The 17,925-nt window shown below is 40.1% G+C and overlaps 1 protein-coding gene across 6 annotated transcripts in view; it reads right to left on the bottom strand.

Moving 5' to 3' along the window:
- Nucleotides 1–17,925, bottom strand: part of DACH2 (dachshund family transcription factor 2) — a 239,234-nt gene that overhangs the window by 34,657 nt on the left and 186,652 nt on the right. For all 6 annotated transcript variants that reach the window (XM_074551314.1, XM_074551311.1, XM_074551316.1 and 3 more), the window contains exons 6-7: nucleotides 10,961–11,096; nucleotides 8,847–8,927 (exon numbers count right to left, since the gene is read on the bottom strand). In XM_074551314.1, the coding sequence (XP_074407415.1) occupies nucleotides 8,847–8,927; nucleotides 10,961–11,096 (217 nt within the window). The remainder of the gene's footprint in view (nucleotides 1–8,846; nucleotides 8,928–10,960; nucleotides 11,097–17,925) is intronic.

Genomic DNA, 17,925 nt, shown 5'->3' with positions numbered 1-17,925 from the left:
GGAGGAATATTAGGGAATAAATGACAGTCCTTGAGACTGTGAGTTTTCTACAGAGGAAATGGGAACAGATGTTCTTGTAAGTCATAGAAGAGAAACCAGTTCCCCAACAACTTGCACACTGGAATATCAGAACACACTTGTACTGGAGTCAGCCAGGAAAGCCCCAGCCCAGCCACTCTGCCGCTCAAAACAGCAGAAATTATAAGAAAAAAATCAAGCAAAAAGAACAAACTGCATAATTTGAGACTTTAATTCTGCCATTACAATTTACTAACCCTGATAATCTGTGTAGGTTGGGCCTCATTGGTGAAAAAACCCCACACTGATTCTGCCAATTTGGCAACAGCTCTTCCAGAAAGATAATCATACTTTGCACATACTTGGGACCATTTACCCTCAGTATTTTATGTGACTGATGATATATGAGCTGCTAGTTGTGTAAAATTAAAGCTCCAGCCTGCTCCATACAGTATTTAATATGGGCCATATAGGAAGTGATGTTTACAGAACACTCATCCTAAAATAGGCTGCTGAAAAGTTATCTTGTGTATTAGAGAGAATTCTCATTGTGAATCAGACCCTAGTCTAGAAACACTTGACTCATTTTCTGCTGGGTTTTCCACACCTGACTATGGAGAGAAATGAACAATGACCCTTCTTGAAACAACAGAACTGTCTCTAAGGAACTTATTAATTAGCTTTTGAATATTGGTGGATTTATTTTATTTTTTTTAAATAGCAAAAGTTTTGCACAAAAAATTATGTCATTATATAATCCTTATTATTGTTATTACTATTGCTGGTGATTTTACAGAAGTATTATGCTTTCCTTGTAATATATCAGTTAAACTAAAATTCAGTATATATAAATATAGATGGCATATAAATAGAAATATACATAAGTATAAATATAGATCTGTGGTTTTATAGAGCAATTCCAACTCTCCCTTCTGCCTAAATCCCTCCTGCCTCCAGTGCCGAAGGCCATTCCACAGTAATGACAATAATGACAATAATGTCACAAGTCAAACAGCAGCTCTGGTGACTCCTCCTTTAATATGTGAATCTCTCCACACTTCTGCCTGGAGGCTGCCATCATTACAGTCAATTTTAAGATTTTCAAACTAAAAAATACCCAGACAACAATAACAAATACAGTCTCCTATTCAACAGCACCTAAAAATTCCCCAGAGATTATAGATGTATAAATAACATGGTATTTTCTGAACAATTTCTGAACATGTGATTTTCTGGCCTCTGTGAGCAGGCACATGTACACACACACATCCCAATTTCTGCTCCAGCTCAGCCATCTCCTGGAGATGCTCCATCATCCAGCATATTCCACATAAAAAGGCATCTTCCAAGCACAGCACAAGAGGCTCTCCTCTGAACTGTCAGTGAAATTTGCACAGCTCTGGATCCCCTCGCTGACAACACGCTCCCAAAACAGCCACAGGATATGTCAGCAAATTCACACAAGCCAGCTCCAACTATCAAAATATCACAGAGCAGCCCCAGTGACGGGTGAAACAGACAGATTCAAAACTGCACCATGTTTTATAGATTATAACATCTCAGAATACACCTGGAAGCAGAATTTTATTTATTAAACTGCTTGTTATAGCCTGTCACATTCTGTCAACTAGAAGAAAAATCTGCTTTGGAAACTACTTTCATACTGACTACAAAATAAAAGAAGAAAATAAATCAGTTGGTATTTTGACATCAACATGGAAAGGCCAAGCATGGCCAAAGTGTGCTGGGGAATTTTGTATTGGAGCAATCCCTCTTTCTAGTTTGTACTCATTCAGCTCCAATTTCAGAGCTCACAGCTGTCTCTCCTTCCATCTTTTTATCAATCCTGCTTCAAGAAGGATATTCACAGCTGGGAATCTTCAGAAGGGACCCACAAGGATCTTCAAGTCCAACTCTTCAGTGAACGGCCCATGCAAGGACAAAATCCCCCTTAGAACCTTGGCATTATCAACACCAGGCTGTAACAAACTGAGCTAATCCAGCTGAAATTTTATGGACTGATTACAATTGTGGGCTCCTGCTCTTTCAGGCACAATGGTGAATTTCCAAAGGACAGCTGATAATATGAAAAACTGACTGAGAGAATTGTCCATCCCCAGAAACAACTGTGGCTGTGACACACAAATCACAAATCCCATACAGTTCAAGTGTTGGAGTGGTGCCTTCTGCCCCAAGAATCAAACATGAAATCTGATCTCCTGCAATCTGCAGCCCCAGTGGCTTCTGAGAGGAGCACAGGGGCCATTATCAGCTCTGCTAATAAGAATTCATGTAACTTTATCAAAGGAACTCAACACAATGTCTGGGATATAATGAAGAACACATTTTTTCCAGTTTCATGACTACACATCAAGAATAATCTTTTTCTACTTCCACTCTGAGGTTACTTAACTGTCTTATGCACAGAATCCTTGAATGGTTAGGGTTAGAAGTTCACTAAGAATTTATTACTTTTTGTTATCAGGAACATTCTAATGCATTGAGCATTCTAAACCACTTTGGAGATGAACCTTAATGTGCAGTTTTGTCTCAGCCTTGCTGTCCCCAGAAGCCTCTGGGCATCAAATCCTCCACAAAAGGGAAGAGAGAGCCCTTAACTGCCATCTTCATGTGGCTGTTACACAGGAGACAGACACACTCCACAGAGCCATCTCAGATATTCAAGATCAAATTAGAAAAAAGTCCCTGAGTACACAAAAAATGCTGCACAAAACACCATGCACCAGTGCTGGGTTTGCTCTTCTGCCAGCAGGAGCACACACTGCTGTCACAACCATGAGCTCTGCATTTCACTGATCTGGAACATCCAGCTGTGGGCAGCAGGACAAACCCTGGCTCACTGGAAGGAACCCTCAGGAAAGAACTGTTTAATGAAGTGCAGCTTCTGTGAATTTCTTGAAGATCTCCCTCAGTCACACATACTGCACAACTTCCCAAGTCAGCAATTAACAATTTTTATGACTAATTTGAATTTTTATCTGTATTTTTATCCTCTTCTTCCTCTGAGTGTGCACAGCTGCACACTTGGGCACACAAATGAGCAGGTTTGGTGCTCAGGCAGGGGAGGCTGAGCCCCTGCTGGTGCATTCCCCAGGATCCCAAGGATTTCTGAATGACAAAAACATTCAGCAACCTCTCAGGACACAGATTGTCCACATCCTACTGCTCTTAATGAGGACTGAAGGCAAATTTATTAAATAACTCACAGACATTAAGAATGTCACCAAGTGCAGGTCTCAGGTTAATGACTTTGCACCAGAGCTAACACCAAGCAGAGAATCCAGCGCATCAGGCTTAAGACCAGTGCTAAGGAAAAGATTCCTGGGCCTAAGCCAAAAGCTTTCTTAGGTCACTGGGTGAAAATCAACAATTTTTCTCCTCTTCTTATACTTTTCAAATTTGGTATAGCTCAGATGAACCTACATAAAACAATTTACAGTATAGGAGGAAAAGTAGGAATATCCCTGAAGAGAGAACTGACTGAAGAGCAGCTTCCTGATCTCTCTCTTATTTGCCCATTTTATTGCAGTCTGACATGAATGGATACCTCACTAAAAATTTGTTTCAAAGCTTTTTCAGTAAAGAACATTTCATTATTTCACCATGTTTATACAGACTCATAATTTGTAGTGTTTAGACGGCAGTACATTAAAGTCACTGAAATCTAATAAATTAAACATATTAATAAATTATATATCAATGCAAGAAACTGCCTTAGCCCATCTGGCAAGCTAACTGTGAAGTAGGTATTTTACTCATCAGAAAAAGAGCATTCCTAAAAATAATTCTGCAAATAAAGCTCTAATATAAACTGAATGTAAAAGGTCTGACCTTGGAGCACTTCACCAGCATCTCTTGCATAATTGCCTTTATATTTATAAATCTTTCAGCAATGGTTAAGCACACAATCATAACATCATGAGTACAGACACTTCAAAAATTAAAGCTTTACCTTTATTAATTATTTACATTTTGTGAATCTAAGTGTTAACAGAGTCTGCCTTGGTTTTATGGGTTTGGGTTTTTTTGGACTGACTGACTGACAGACAATCACATCTACTATTAGGCCACCTTTTTAACAGCTGCCAGTTCATTTGCAGGTTAAATTTAAAAACAAAAAAAGACTTGTGGAAAATGCCTCCACCCAGAATAGAGCACTGTGCTTCTTATCTTTCGGTATTCTCTGAGGATAGAAAATGTAAAAATATCTCTGACTTATCCAGAGGACACTTGCACTGCACATGTCACTCAAGGTTTTGGGAAAAAGAAACCTTTAAATTTATGTACTATTGCACTCACTGCTGATGAAACAACCCCAGGTCTGTGACACACTCAGAGACCAGAACGAACACGGTTTCACTCCTGATTTGGGGAGTTCTTCATGTATTCATGAACACACTTGTGAAGAAAACAGCTTTTTTCTCATTACATCTATAAGATGCCAGTATTGACACGTTAAACACGCAGCACAGGGACCATGTGAGGTGCTGGCACCTCCACACTCTGCACAGCCACCGTGTGGTTCAGCTTTGTGCTCCTTGTTCTCCTTCCCCTTCCTTCCCCTTTCCATCTGGATGCTTTCAGATGAATTGCTGGGCCAGTCTCCTCTCTGGAGCACAGCCCCCCCAGCCTGTTGCTGTTTCAGGTGTTCTGCACCTGCTCATTCTCCTCCCCTCACATCCTGAATAGCCCGGTCCTTTGGCAGTGATTAATTTAAACAGCATAAACCCTCTTTTCTGCTAATGAAATCCAATAAATAAATATGGTTATTCTTTCATTACCGTGGTCTCTGGCCATCTGAAAATATTTCACTCAGCAGACAGAAATGATGCAAAATTCCCCTTTCCTTGAAGCAATAAAGGCAAAGGTGTTCTTTAATAAAATGGGAAGGGAGAGCTGCCAGGTGCAGAGTTTGGACACTGCCATGGGCTGGGCCATGGGACACAGCCCCAGAGCCTGGATTTGGGCTCTGGAGATGCAGGATGGGCTGGAGGAGGGAGCAGCTCTGGGAGTGCAGGCCATGTCCCCTTCTCAGCAAAAGCCATAGACTGCACAAACAGTGGGTAAGTCTGACAATAGGGTCACTAATGGAATTTTCCTACAATATTTTCCTCTGGTTTGCACCCCAAACCCCATGTGAGCATGCTAGCCATGTCTACTTAACAACCAGCAGCACGAGCTGGGGGAAAAACCTTCCCAAAGACCAAGCTTTGGTCAAACTGGTCAAAGACATCCTGTACATCCCCACTGATTTCACTGTGGCAAGAGCTGGGCCAGTGCCTTTTAGTGCTCCAGCCTGTGTGAGGAGTTTGAAATATTTCTTGTCATGCAGTCAAACAGAATAATTGTACCAGCATCTAAATCCGGCTGGAAGGCACGGCCAAATTCTTTTCTGGCTCATTTCACCTTCCCAATGCCAGAATTCATATGGAGCTTTCTGCAAAGCCTATACAGGGCTGTGTCAAACACAATCCCACCCCACACAATAGAGACTTTTCCCAGGATATGTATTGAAGCAGATGAATTTAAAGTGTAGTTTCTGTGAGTAATTGTGCAGGTAAAATGTGGGCTGTGTTCTAGGGGGGGGTTGTAACTGCTTCCTTGAACTAGTGATTTCAAAATAAAGTGCAGATTACTCTTGATATGGTTTTCACTCAGAAATAGATGCACAGGCAAAATGCTGGTGTAACATGCCAGAAAAAGGCATTTGACAAAAATATAGTACTGTATGTAATCTATGCAGTAAAAACAGTTTTAGATCTATATATAAAGACCCCAAACCATGCAGACTTCCAAAGATGTTTAACTTTGTTGCCCTCTAATGTTAAATCTGACCATATTTCCTCTAAAAGGATGATGAAAAGAAGCAGAGTAATTGAGATTTAATGGCATTTCTACTTCAAAAAAAAGCTTATAGGTATGGCTGTAACTGGGCTCTAAAGGCTCTGCAATGAGACAACACCAATTCTGGAAATTCTGCCCCACCAACACATGCAAACAAATCACAGGAATTGCAACAACCTCATATTAACTGTCTTTTAAAGAAGCACTGTTGGGAAGCCATGTTCTCCTCACCCTAATTACCCTGAAATGACTTGGATGAGAACAAAGTGGCACAATTTTGTCTGCTGCTGAGATCACGTAAAATGGGATATGGAAAACAAAATCTGTGTATCCTGAGAGATATTTTGTCTATAATCATTACAATAACTTTAATCATTTTTTTAATGCTAAGGTTTCAATAAATAATACTCCTGATAAATTTGAGTTCCTTAATTTTCAATTGTTGTTATCTTAATTGTTGTAGAGAGCTCGGCTTTGTGAAGTTATGTCAAGGTGTATAACACAAACACACGTTCAATATATGCCTTCAATAATTTCTTTGTTGTTTGAAAACTTCCAACTTACAGCAAAGCTGGCATTTTATGGCCTGCAGAGCTATAAATCATTTTTAAAATCATGATGATATTACTCAAAACAGATGTGAAAACATATGTTTGCCACGGTTGTATAAACCGCTTACTTGTCATACTTAATAAATGTTGATACTTTTATTTTAACTACATTCCTTCTTAATAACTTTGAAAATCTTTTCCATGGTGAATATATTTTGCCTTGGTAAGAGCAATGGCAGGTTTGGAAAAACAAAGCTTGCTCTGTATACAAATTACGTGGATGTTTTCTGCAGGACAAGGCAGCACAGATCCCACTCCTCACATTGTCCACACCTGACTCTAAAACACTCAACATAACTGAGCTCAACATAATTATAAAGGAGAAAACAAAAGCAGTATTGGGAACAAAGAATCCACACAGGACTGGGATAAATCCTTGAGGACCAACCCCAGTGGTTCCTACAGAAAGTGCACTGTACATCTGTCTCGCTCATAAATGCAAAATCAGTGTGGAATGCTGGATATAAAGGCTGTGCTTTACAATTTCTGTGTTAGTCCCATTATAATCTCATCAAAAGGTTCTGGAGCCATGGGGTGACTTGAAAAATCACATCTGTATATGACAACAAAAAATAGATTTTTCATCCTCATATTTTCTGAGCAAAACTTGACATCTGCAGACCAAGCAGAAAAGGAGAAAGTTTGTCTTGTCTCTAAAATAATATTTGAAAATGTCTCATGATTTCAAAGCGTTTTTTTCTGATGCAGGTGGATCTCTGCACACTAAATTAATTCCAAAAACATCCCCTAAGTGCATGCAGAACTAACACATGTATAAAGACGCATTTCCCAGTACTTAATCAATTAAAGAAATTATGCAAAAATGTAGACTAGGAAATGAATAAACCTACACAACTTTAATCTTAAGGAGAATTATGGCACACAAACTGTTAGCATCAGATCTTTGTGATTTCATCCATGTTAAAAGGAACGATCACAGCAGCCTGGGAATTGGGTTCACAGGTGGTGGAGGTTCAATTATTTTCGCTTTGGGGATTTCTGAATTATTTTTTCAGATTTTTAAACTGTACCTTCCTTCATCCATCCTGAGTGACAGAACTGCTACTACCAAGAAGTACATGATTTGCATCTTTGAACCCCACAGGATACTGAACTGTTTCACTGAAAAATTACTGAACATGTGGCAAGAAACCATGTACAGTTCAACAGAATTATAATCAACTACACTTTCAAGCTTAGATTAAATACTCACTATGCAATTACTACAGAAATGTAATTTTTAAATCTTAGGAGTGAAGGTAGGGCTGGTAACTTTCTGTAAATGTCAACAGGAGTCAAGAGGGAAGGATTTAAGCAGGATGATCCAGACAGAAAATTACCTCAGAATGGCACAGAAGGGCTCTTTTGGGGTTCATGAGGAAAGTGCTTAAATGTCCAGAAAAACCAGTGAATAGAAAACAGCTTCTGTCTTCAAGGAGAGTTGAGTACAGAAATGCAAAATATAAGGAGGAAGTTTCAGGCTCTTCCTTCCCATGACTGGATCAGTCACAGACCTCTAAGGAATAGAGCTGATTGAACAAAACCCTGACACTGCTCAAATAATCTTATATAACTCTAGAAGCACAAGGCACAGAAGGGCTCCAAATTCTCTTCTGAGTAGCCCGTAAAATTGTCTATGCTTGCCTTTTAGCTTCCTCTGAAAATACATGAAAATCACCTCAAGCAAAATATAAATCAGTTTGTGCTTTCATTTATGATGATAAATATGAATATTCTCAGCAGACTAACAAGTACATTTAGTTTATGTCTTCTCTTCCTTCTCTTTCTCTTAACATCTTTTTCAGTCTAAAACCTCACTATCCCCCATAACACCTCTCTGCAGTGTTTTCCCAGAATAAATCCCTGAGTATTCATCTCCTCCAGCACCCAGGAACCTCTGCAAGGAGAGCCCGGCAGAGAAAGCTCTTCCCTGCCCACAGGAGAATCCCCCCAGGCCAAACATCACCTCTTCCCTTGCTGCCCCTCACTGGTGAGACAATATAAAATTATATTGCTCACCCAGAGCATCAGAGCAGCCTGCACACACATCCCCTGAAGGCAAACAAACAATAGCACATGACTGATCAAATATTTGCCTGGAACTTCATAAATAATTGAGCCAAAAGACCTGCAAAATATTACCCTCATGCTATATAAACAGAGAGAAGCAAAGTTCTCATTGCTTACACTTCCATGTGAGTTCACTGGATACATTATTCATTGCAATTAAGCACTTAGTTCTCTTAAATTAGTAATATAATGTCATTGCATATGCAGAACATGAGAAAAAGGAATGAAACACATAATAAGTGCAATTATATGCCTGAGATGGAAAACAGTCTGTGATTTTACCTTTCTCCTTTTGTATTTTTTTTAGGCTGGTCCCAGTTTCTTGGTCAATGAGTTCTCCTTCCCTGCTGTTGGTCAGCATGGCTAAAAAAAATCAGAGGGCACAGTTATATAAAAACGTTAAGAGAAAAGAAAATATTAAATTCTATTTCCTTTTAGTTGGTATTTTGGTATTTTAACTCTTAGAGCCAAGTAAAATATGCAGTAAAAAGCTAATCTGCTCAAGTTTATTAGATAAGGATACCAAGACAGAACACAAATGACTACTGAGATGAATGTGATTTCTTATGAAATGTTCAAATTAATTAATTAGAGGGAAAAGTACTTCCCAAAAACCATTTTGGGGAAAAATGCATTTAAAGATTTAAGTATTAGTAATTATCTATAAAGCAGTAAGCTTAATAAAAACCACAGATTGCCAGATCATAGCCCAAATGGATTGGTGACAGCAAAACACCCTTCAACATTTCAGTGCTGAAGGGAATTCTTCACTTAACACCTGCAGTTTATGACTTCAGAATGCTTCTTTCCTTGTTCTTATTTGATTAAAACATTTCCTTCTCTGCACTCCACCAATTACAGACTTCACAGTAATTCCAGGGAGGACACTTGTTACAAACTTCATCACCATGTTTTAGGGAGAGCTGTCTTTTATAATCGCAAAAGTAAAAATCATTGTAATTCTGTTAATGAAAAATTTTTATCCATATCTTTACAAAACTAGATCTCTAAATACAGACATCAACAGTCTCTTTTCACTGTTGCTACAGGGAGTTAAAAGTTTCTTGTCCTGTGTATTTCCAGTGTTATTTTACACAAGAAAAAGATGAGGGAAATCTACTTCAGAGTCTCTGTGTGTGCACAGATTTAGGCAAAGAATTCAGGTTCTATCCACTGTGCTGGGCAGTGCTGTGGTGCTGCTGCAAGGACCGGGCTCAGAACTGCAAAATCCCAGGGGTAGGTTGTGCATGGGAGGAGTTTTCCAGTGACTCACCCAGAGTGCACGGCTTCTGTGGTTAAATCTGGCTCAGCAATGCCTGCACGGGCTCCAGGCCATGAGGAGACAGCAGTGTTGACACACACTGACGTGAGGAGATGTTAATTGACTTGCCCTAGATCCCTCTTGGAAGCACCAAGAATAGGATCTAAACTTCCTCTAGACGGAATTAGCATTTTAATCGATAGTGCACAGGCTGTGAAAGCTGTGGTGGAGGGACCAAAAAAGCCAGAAAGGCCTCAGCCTCGGGGTGATGAAGGAATGTGTGGGCACAAGAAGGTTTTTGGAACAAAAAAGTCATCATAGAATTTGCGATTTTCCTCACACACATGCACACCTTGCTCTTTTTCAACAGCAGGTGCCTTCAGCAGCATTTCCCTACCCAAGCACGCTGAGGGAGATGGTTGGAACAGGGAAGGGTGCAAGGATGAGGGTGATCATAGAGGATCACAGAGGGGTGATCCCTCTGTGCAGGGGATACAGGCACAGAAGGAACCCAAGAGGAGGGGCTGGGCTCTGCTGAGTGATGAACTTCAGAGAATTCACAGAATTACTAGGTTGGGAGACCTTGAAGATGATTGAGTCCATGACTACCTCAACTAAACCATGGCGCACCCAGTGCCACATCCAGTCTTTTCTTAAACACATCCAGGGCTGGTGACTCCACCACCTCCCTGGGCAGGCCATTCCAGAACTTCATCACCCTTTCTGTAAAAAACTCCTTCCTGACATCCAGCCTATATTTCCCTTGACGCACCTTGAGACTGTATTTAATTTTAACTAAAAAACCAAGGGATGAACTTCCCACATATTTCATATCAAGCGAGCGTTTCCCCGCACGTTCCCAGCACACAAAGGCCGCGAGGGGCTGTGAGGGGAGTTAGAGGCTGTGAGGGGCTATGAGGGGCTCTGAGGGGACCGAGGGGCTGTGAGGGGAGCGAGGGGCTGTGAGGGGCTGTGAGGGGCTGTGAGGGGAGCAAGGGGCTGTGAGGGGCACGAGGGGTTGTGAAGGGAGCAAGGGGCTGTGAGGGAAGGTGAGGGGTGCGAGGGGCTGTGAGGGGAGCGAGGGGCTGTGAGGGAATGTGAGAGGCTGTGAGGGGCGCGAGGCGGCGGCACTGACCGATCCTGTCGGGGGTGGTGTCCAGCTGGGACGGGGAGCTGGACACGCTGCTGCTGGGGTGCGAGGACGCGTGGCTGCCGGGCCGCTGGCTGTCCTCCAGGGACGGCGCCGGGGAAGGGCTGTCCTGGATCCTCTCCTGCAAACAGAAGCAAAGCAAGGCTGGGCCCTTTCATCCACGATTTCAGGCTAAAACAGTGTGGTTGGCTTAAAAGTAATGGTAACAAATGGTGTTGGTGAGGTAAACAGAGAACAGAACTCGTGTCTAAGAGCAGTGTAGTCATCTACAGCCAAAACCAACACTGGGTTCTACAAACAACGTGGCTGAGCTTAGCTGATCATTTGCCACCTTTTTCTTGTTGGCAACTTTCTATGTTCTAAGTTTTTCTCATGTAGGAACATATAAAATATTCTTTCATGTTGCTTTCACGAACTACTTTTAATCTACAGGTAGAGAAATTGCCATATATGAGTCACATTTCAAATAAACAATTCACAGTTGGACTGAACTGTCACTAAATGCAGTCAAATTTGTAATTAGCATCTGTACTTGTGAATTTGTAACTAGAATCAGTACCTGAATAAATTACATCAGTATCTTCTCAGGACAGCACCGGAACAAATGATAAATGCTGTGGCTCTGGTACAAACTTCCCTCTTGCATGAAAAGCACCAGTGGTTAAGCAAAACAAGAGTCTACATGCAAAATGTCACGTTTATATTTGCACAACAAACTTTGATATTAACCCCTAATAATGTAGCTTTGGGAAGCACATGGCGGTTCCTACAAGTTTTTCCATTATAAATCCTTGATATAAAAACTGCTGTTTGGATGTATCAGGGCAATTCATTAATTACACTGCCAGCAAGATCAACAAGAATATTCTGTTACCCATTAAAACCATCCCTCTAAGCCACACTCATCTTTGTATTTACAGATACTTCTGGGAGTTATGCAAAGGGAACATGAGATTGGATCCTCCTCAGAGCATGGGATGGCATTTCCCTATTCCAACCACACCAGCTGAGAATGTGGCACCAGACCTGGTTTTAATAGGATTGTTATTGTACGTTAAATAACAACCCAGCCCCAAAACCATGTAACAGATGTGTATCTATTACATAGCTGTTAATCCCCAATGGATCAGTTTCACTAATTATCTGTTATTTAATGAATGTACAGTAACTAATAGATCTGAAAGGGAGACTTTTAATGATCAGATATGAGTGTATTATGTTGAGTCACAAGTTTTTATAATTTTGAAAACGGAATGGTTTTATACAAATTAGTTTTCAAATTCTGTGGGAGGAAAAAAAGATCCAATTCACCGAATTGTGTTTTCTTCCTTTTGGCCTCCAAAAGAGAGGGTTGGGAGGTTGCTGAGATGAACAGATGAGTAGAATGGAGTTGGGACTTAGTGGATGTGCTGCTCACTGAGTTGCTTTTGAAAGTCACATTCTTACCTCAAAAAGTACTGTCCTAGATAACAAACCACACACATGCAATCCTGAGTGATAAATCCTGTGTAGTTTTTACCTTTGTGCAAATAATAGCTTCCAAATGGGTTCCTGCTAACAGGTTACAACATTGACTGCAATTTCATTTGCATGGATTTCAGTTTTAACAGTCCTCCTTGGCACTATTTCCTCTCTTTTAACCACAAAGAGCATTCAATTTACAATTAAGATATCATTTTGAAATGATTAATTTTACAGAAGAGTGCATAGTTTAAGTAAATTTCATTGTCTACTGCAACCATGAAAATGAATAGCCAAGGAGAGGACATGCCAACTGTTCTGCAAAAAAACCCTATGAACAAATATGACTAGGAATTAACACTTAGATATCACACAAACAGCCATATATGTCATCTTAAATGGGAGTTATTTGAGTAATTCAAAAGCTGATGATTTGGAAAAGCAAAGTATTCCAGCTCCTTCTGGTAACTGCATTTCCCATTGTCTCTCACTATGAAATAATCTCTGCTTGCAGTAATTTGCCTTCAGACTCAGGGTCTTGGTTTGAAATCTTCAGGCAGATGTACAAGTGTCAAATAAAAATGTCCTTCTAAATCACACAGCGAGTCACTTTCTAAGGGAATTAGTTGATTATTTTATCTAATGTCTTACCAGCTACACCAATGTACAGGCACTGGGAATGCAGAGCTTTCCCTCTAAGCAACAAAGGAGCTGAAATTCCCTCTCTATCATACATACTCCAAATGAGGATGGATTATCACCATGTGAGGCTGCATACGGATCAAGAAATTGTCCATTTCTAAATGTTTATGTAGAAATGTGCTGAATTTCCCCTCCTATAATGAATAATGCTATGAGCAGACTCTTCTTTTGCTGGTAAACAGATCCATTTTTCAGTCCTGTAATCAGTATGCATCTATTTAGCTACTTAACAGCAATGTGCTCTGGTTCATTAGGTAGCTACTGTTGTGTCTCAGCCTAGTTAAAATTTCACAGCAAGTTAATCTATTTTATTACAAATGAGAACACAAGTGATAATGTCCTCACCATTTTCCAAACACAGGGTTAACAGTATTTGTAACAAATCAATGAGGGCATTTAAATAGGAAAATTGCAAATCTAAAATCTTAACATTTTGTTTTACACATTGATGACTTCATTTGATTTGTCATCTTTGTATTTTACAACCTCGTTACTTTTCATATTTTTTTTTCTCGCTGAAAATAGCTCAGTTCCCCCTGCACTGTGCAGGGCAGTCTGGTCACACACAAGGTAAACTCACAGTAATAAAGAAACATTCCTAAATAAAGTAATATTTTCCACATTTATATTTATTCATATTCATAAATTTGCAAGATTAATATTCCAGGTTATAATTGAATGAATTATATATAAAGGTTCTACAGATTGTGAGAATTTTATGAAAAATGAAAACATTTCTCAAGATCTCACCTATTTATCTACCTACAGTACCTACTTTATCTCATCTTTTTTCCTTCCTTTACAGAGCTGTAACATAAATTCTCAAAAAGGACTTTTCCAGTATTTAATCCTCTTGAAGGGCAATATATTTGTCTCACTAAAAATCAGTGTCCTTCTCTGCCTCAGAAAATGCAGCTACAAAGCTTGACATTGTTGATTTTAGTTGTGATTTAGCTGAAAGGCACTGAAGTCATGAACTCACCCAATTTCCAGACAGATCCTTGATTTCAGCTCAATATCCCTCTTCCCTCCCCTGTGACAGAGCATTCCACACCAATAATAGCAAATACTACACAGTAGTTTTATTTGAAATATATATGAACAGCTTACCTATTTTTGACATAATCATCTTAATTCCTTAGCTCTGCTTTTTTATAGTATTGATCTTCCTTTTATGTCAAGAGTTTAGAGAAATGATGCTGCTGGATTATCCTTTTTATTTTTCTTTATTCTGAGTTGTAATGTAGTTGTAATTACTCTTCCAAATGTTAATCTATTAATGAGTTCCTAGAGGATTTAATGGCATTTCACTGCTGACAAGCAAGTTTTGGAAGTTTGTCTGAGTCCTGGATGTTTTATTCACACATTTATCTTGATATTTCATATTTAATTGAGGTGCTGCTGCTCTACTCTACAGAGCTCTGCAGTGGCTGGAATTCACCCTATCTAATGAAATGGAAAGGAAGGTAAAATGGAGATTCTACTGGCTTTAGGCCTACATTAGAGTTTTCAAGAGTTGTAAGAAAGATTTCTGATGTTGACCATGATGGGAAAACAAGAGGAACTGGCAGAAAAAAATTCCCAGCATTAACTTGCACAGTGGGATGTTCATTATGCCACACCTCACCCTTCCCCCAGCTACAAGATCTCCATTCATATTCTCAAAATAAAGAATAGAAATAAAAAAAAATTCTAGAAATAAAAAAATTCTAGAAACCAGAGCCTGACTCCCTGGAGGGGCCTGTGAAGCCAGGATGGGCAGGCAGAGTCTCCAGCCCCATTTCCCTGCTGAGCCACCTCTGCTCCCCCCTCTCTGTCTGAATCCCGTCCTCACCAAGGGAGAAGAACAAGAAAAGTTAACACAATTCACAATTCCAGCCAGCAAAGACTTGCTAACACTGCCTTTTTTTAGTTAATAATAAGATGTATTTCTTTCCAATTGACCTTACTTGATACTAACACTGTTTGAATCGTAAAAACCAGTAGATTTTAAATATTGCTGTCAAGTTTACAGTCCTTAACTGATAGACTACTCAATTTCGGCTTTTCCAGGGAAAAGAATATCCCTGCCACAGGAAGCAGGAGCTGTGGCACACCTGAACTGATGCCAACAAGAACTAGGATGGTCACAGCCATTCCTGGGCTAGAGAAGAGCAGTTTGGTTTGGATTTTGAGTCATACCACCTGGAAATGAGCACACACAAAGGCTGGGGTGACTTGTTGGTCTTCTGAGCTACTTATAGTACCTGTGATTGCTGTAGGTACTGGAGATGAACAAGGTAAACAGCTGGTCTAAAAACCAAGATAGGATCTGTGTGTCTGAAAGCCAGCTGGATCCCATTCATCTTTTGCAGCGTATAGGGAAGTCTTTCGCAGAAAATATGTACTTTGCCATTTAAAATGCACTTTTTTTTTTCCACTGTGTACATATAGTTGTTTCAGTTGTAGTCAACTGGCAATTATTTTCTCACAGAATTTAAGAAATCATAAAAACCCCTACATTTACTGATTTTAATACCAGATGTTCACTCACTAATTCCATTACCTTGTGACTACTTCCTATCAATCCATTAATTTCCAGCTGCTCAGCCAAACAGAGAAGTGCAGCTAATCAGATGGTGTTGGGAAACAGCCAAACAGGAGCTGCCTCCTTCCCTGCTTCTTAAATTAGCAGTCACTGGGACAGCCATGGAAACCTTCACTCCTGGATTAAGATCTTGATGTTTTACTTTCAATCTGAGAGCACAACAGCGCCTGAAACTGGAAAGGATCTCACGGTGGAGACTTGGAACTTGTGCCCCTCTCCTGAATTGCTTCACCCAGCGCTGCCATGGAAGGCAGGAAAGGCACTCCCAGGACTAATGATGAAAATGCTCTACCTCATCTGCATTAGAGCCATATCAGTTATTAAGGACAAATGCAAATGACTAAGCTAATACTAAAAAGATCTGAGCCAGAACTAAGAGCTTAGATGTGCTTGGCCTAACGATTTTCCTTTGCAAGCTCTGCAAAAAAGAGATGTTTCTGATTGGGGTTTTTTTTCCACTTGGAAGTTTAAAATAAGTTCTCAATGCTTAAAACATCTCAGTGAGGGTGGTAAGGAGCCAGGTGTTCTTGGCACTGCAGCGAGAGGGACAGCCTCCCTCCAGAGGAGGAGATGAGAAGGGTATTTAATGCAATTTGAAAGAATCTGAACATCTCCCAGCAGAGTAATTTCTCTGAATCAGTGAATAAAGAGATACAAACGTGCACACTCCCTCCTCCTTCACCTCAAACACAGCCACAAAAATGAACCTTCTAAGAAGCAAACAAACTCCTGTGCCTCCCATGTCCCTCCTCCAGCATATCCCAGTCCCACCCAGCAATCAGCTGCCTGCTCTCGAACAGGACAGAATAAATCTAACAACATGAAAAATCACATACATTGTAGAGAAGGTTGATTTTATAAATGTTGCAATATTCTGAAAACAATTCATAATGGATTGAATGCACAGAGAGATATGAAATTACGGATGTTAGAAATTCTGTAATGGGAAATGTTTCTATTGTGAGAAGAAGTGTTTCAGAGCATTCTGAGATGGCCACATTTTTCTGGCTGTCAGGTAAATATTATGAATGTGAGTTGTAGAGCACACAGAAAAATAGCACCTCTCAGCAATAATTACACAGCCCATCTGTACTCTCTTCAGGGAATTTAAAATCATGTCATATACACCCTTTACAAATGCCTTAACAATCCCACAAAATCAGGAGAAAAACAAAGCTCAAAGAGAAGGAGACTCAGAAGTCTCTACTGCATGTTTAGATAGATCCCACTGTACAAATAAGGCTTTGCTCCATTGATCAGGTTAGTTACCAAAGTGCATTGAGGTGAAATTTTCAAGGAATTACAAAATATGAAAATAAAAATGCTGTATTTGTTTAAAGCATTTTAATTTTTTTTTGTTGTTTTTTCTGTGTTTCCCATTTGCACTTAACAAAAGCACCATTTATTCCTAACTGGGACCTTGATGAGAGTAAGCAGGATAAAAGCAGGAATACAGCAAGCATGAGGGGATGACAAAAGAAGAAAAATGGACAGCAGGAAACCAATTTTCAGAACTACTCCTACTCGGGAGAAGCACATCCCTCAGCAGCTCCAAAGAGCTGTTTGCCAGAAGGAAAGGGAGAGAGCACGAGGAGGAAGAGGGTGAGACGTGAGCAAAGAGGAGGAAGCAGGGTGCAAAATATGTCAGATAAGTAAAAGGAGAAGCAGGGGAGATTTGGGAGAAAGTAAGTCTCAGATTTCTGGCATTTTTTGTCTCATTACTCTTTGCATATCTAACACAAAAGGAGCAGCTTAAGGCCCTGGTTTGGGTTTGGTTCCCAGAATTTCAAGCCCAGCCTAACTCAGTATTTCAGTATTTCCCACCAGCCTGTTCCCAAGCACATCAGGGGAAGCGGCCTTTCAGTGAACAATCCAAGATTATCACAGTCACAGCCTCCAGACTTGGCTCTTTAGCCTTCCCTCCACCTTCCTAACCCCAAGCCTGTCCCCTGTCCTGTCTCTGCTCCTTGGCTGGAATTGTGTACAGCAGTGTTTTCAGTCATGTAAGGTCATATCTGTTACAGGTGCACTGTAAAACAAAAATCTTCACATTATGTAGCTACTGCTCTCTGGAGCTGAGTGTTTCACAAACTTCCATGAAAAATCCTCTCACTTTTCTGTAAAGGGCTCATCCCAACTTTCTTTCTGAATATATTGCCACTGAGTAGATTTTTCTGAGTTTCAGGAACAAAATTATTGT

This window comes from Zonotrichia albicollis, chromosome 14, assembly GCF_047830755.1.
Source record: "Zonotrichia albicollis isolate bZonAlb1 chromosome 14, bZonAlb1.hap1, whole genome shotgun sequence".
NCBI classification, from domain to species: Eukaryota; Metazoa; Chordata; class Aves; order Passeriformes; family Passerellidae; genus Zonotrichia; species Zonotrichia albicollis.
This window is presented reverse-complemented; position numbering and strand designations above follow the sequence as displayed.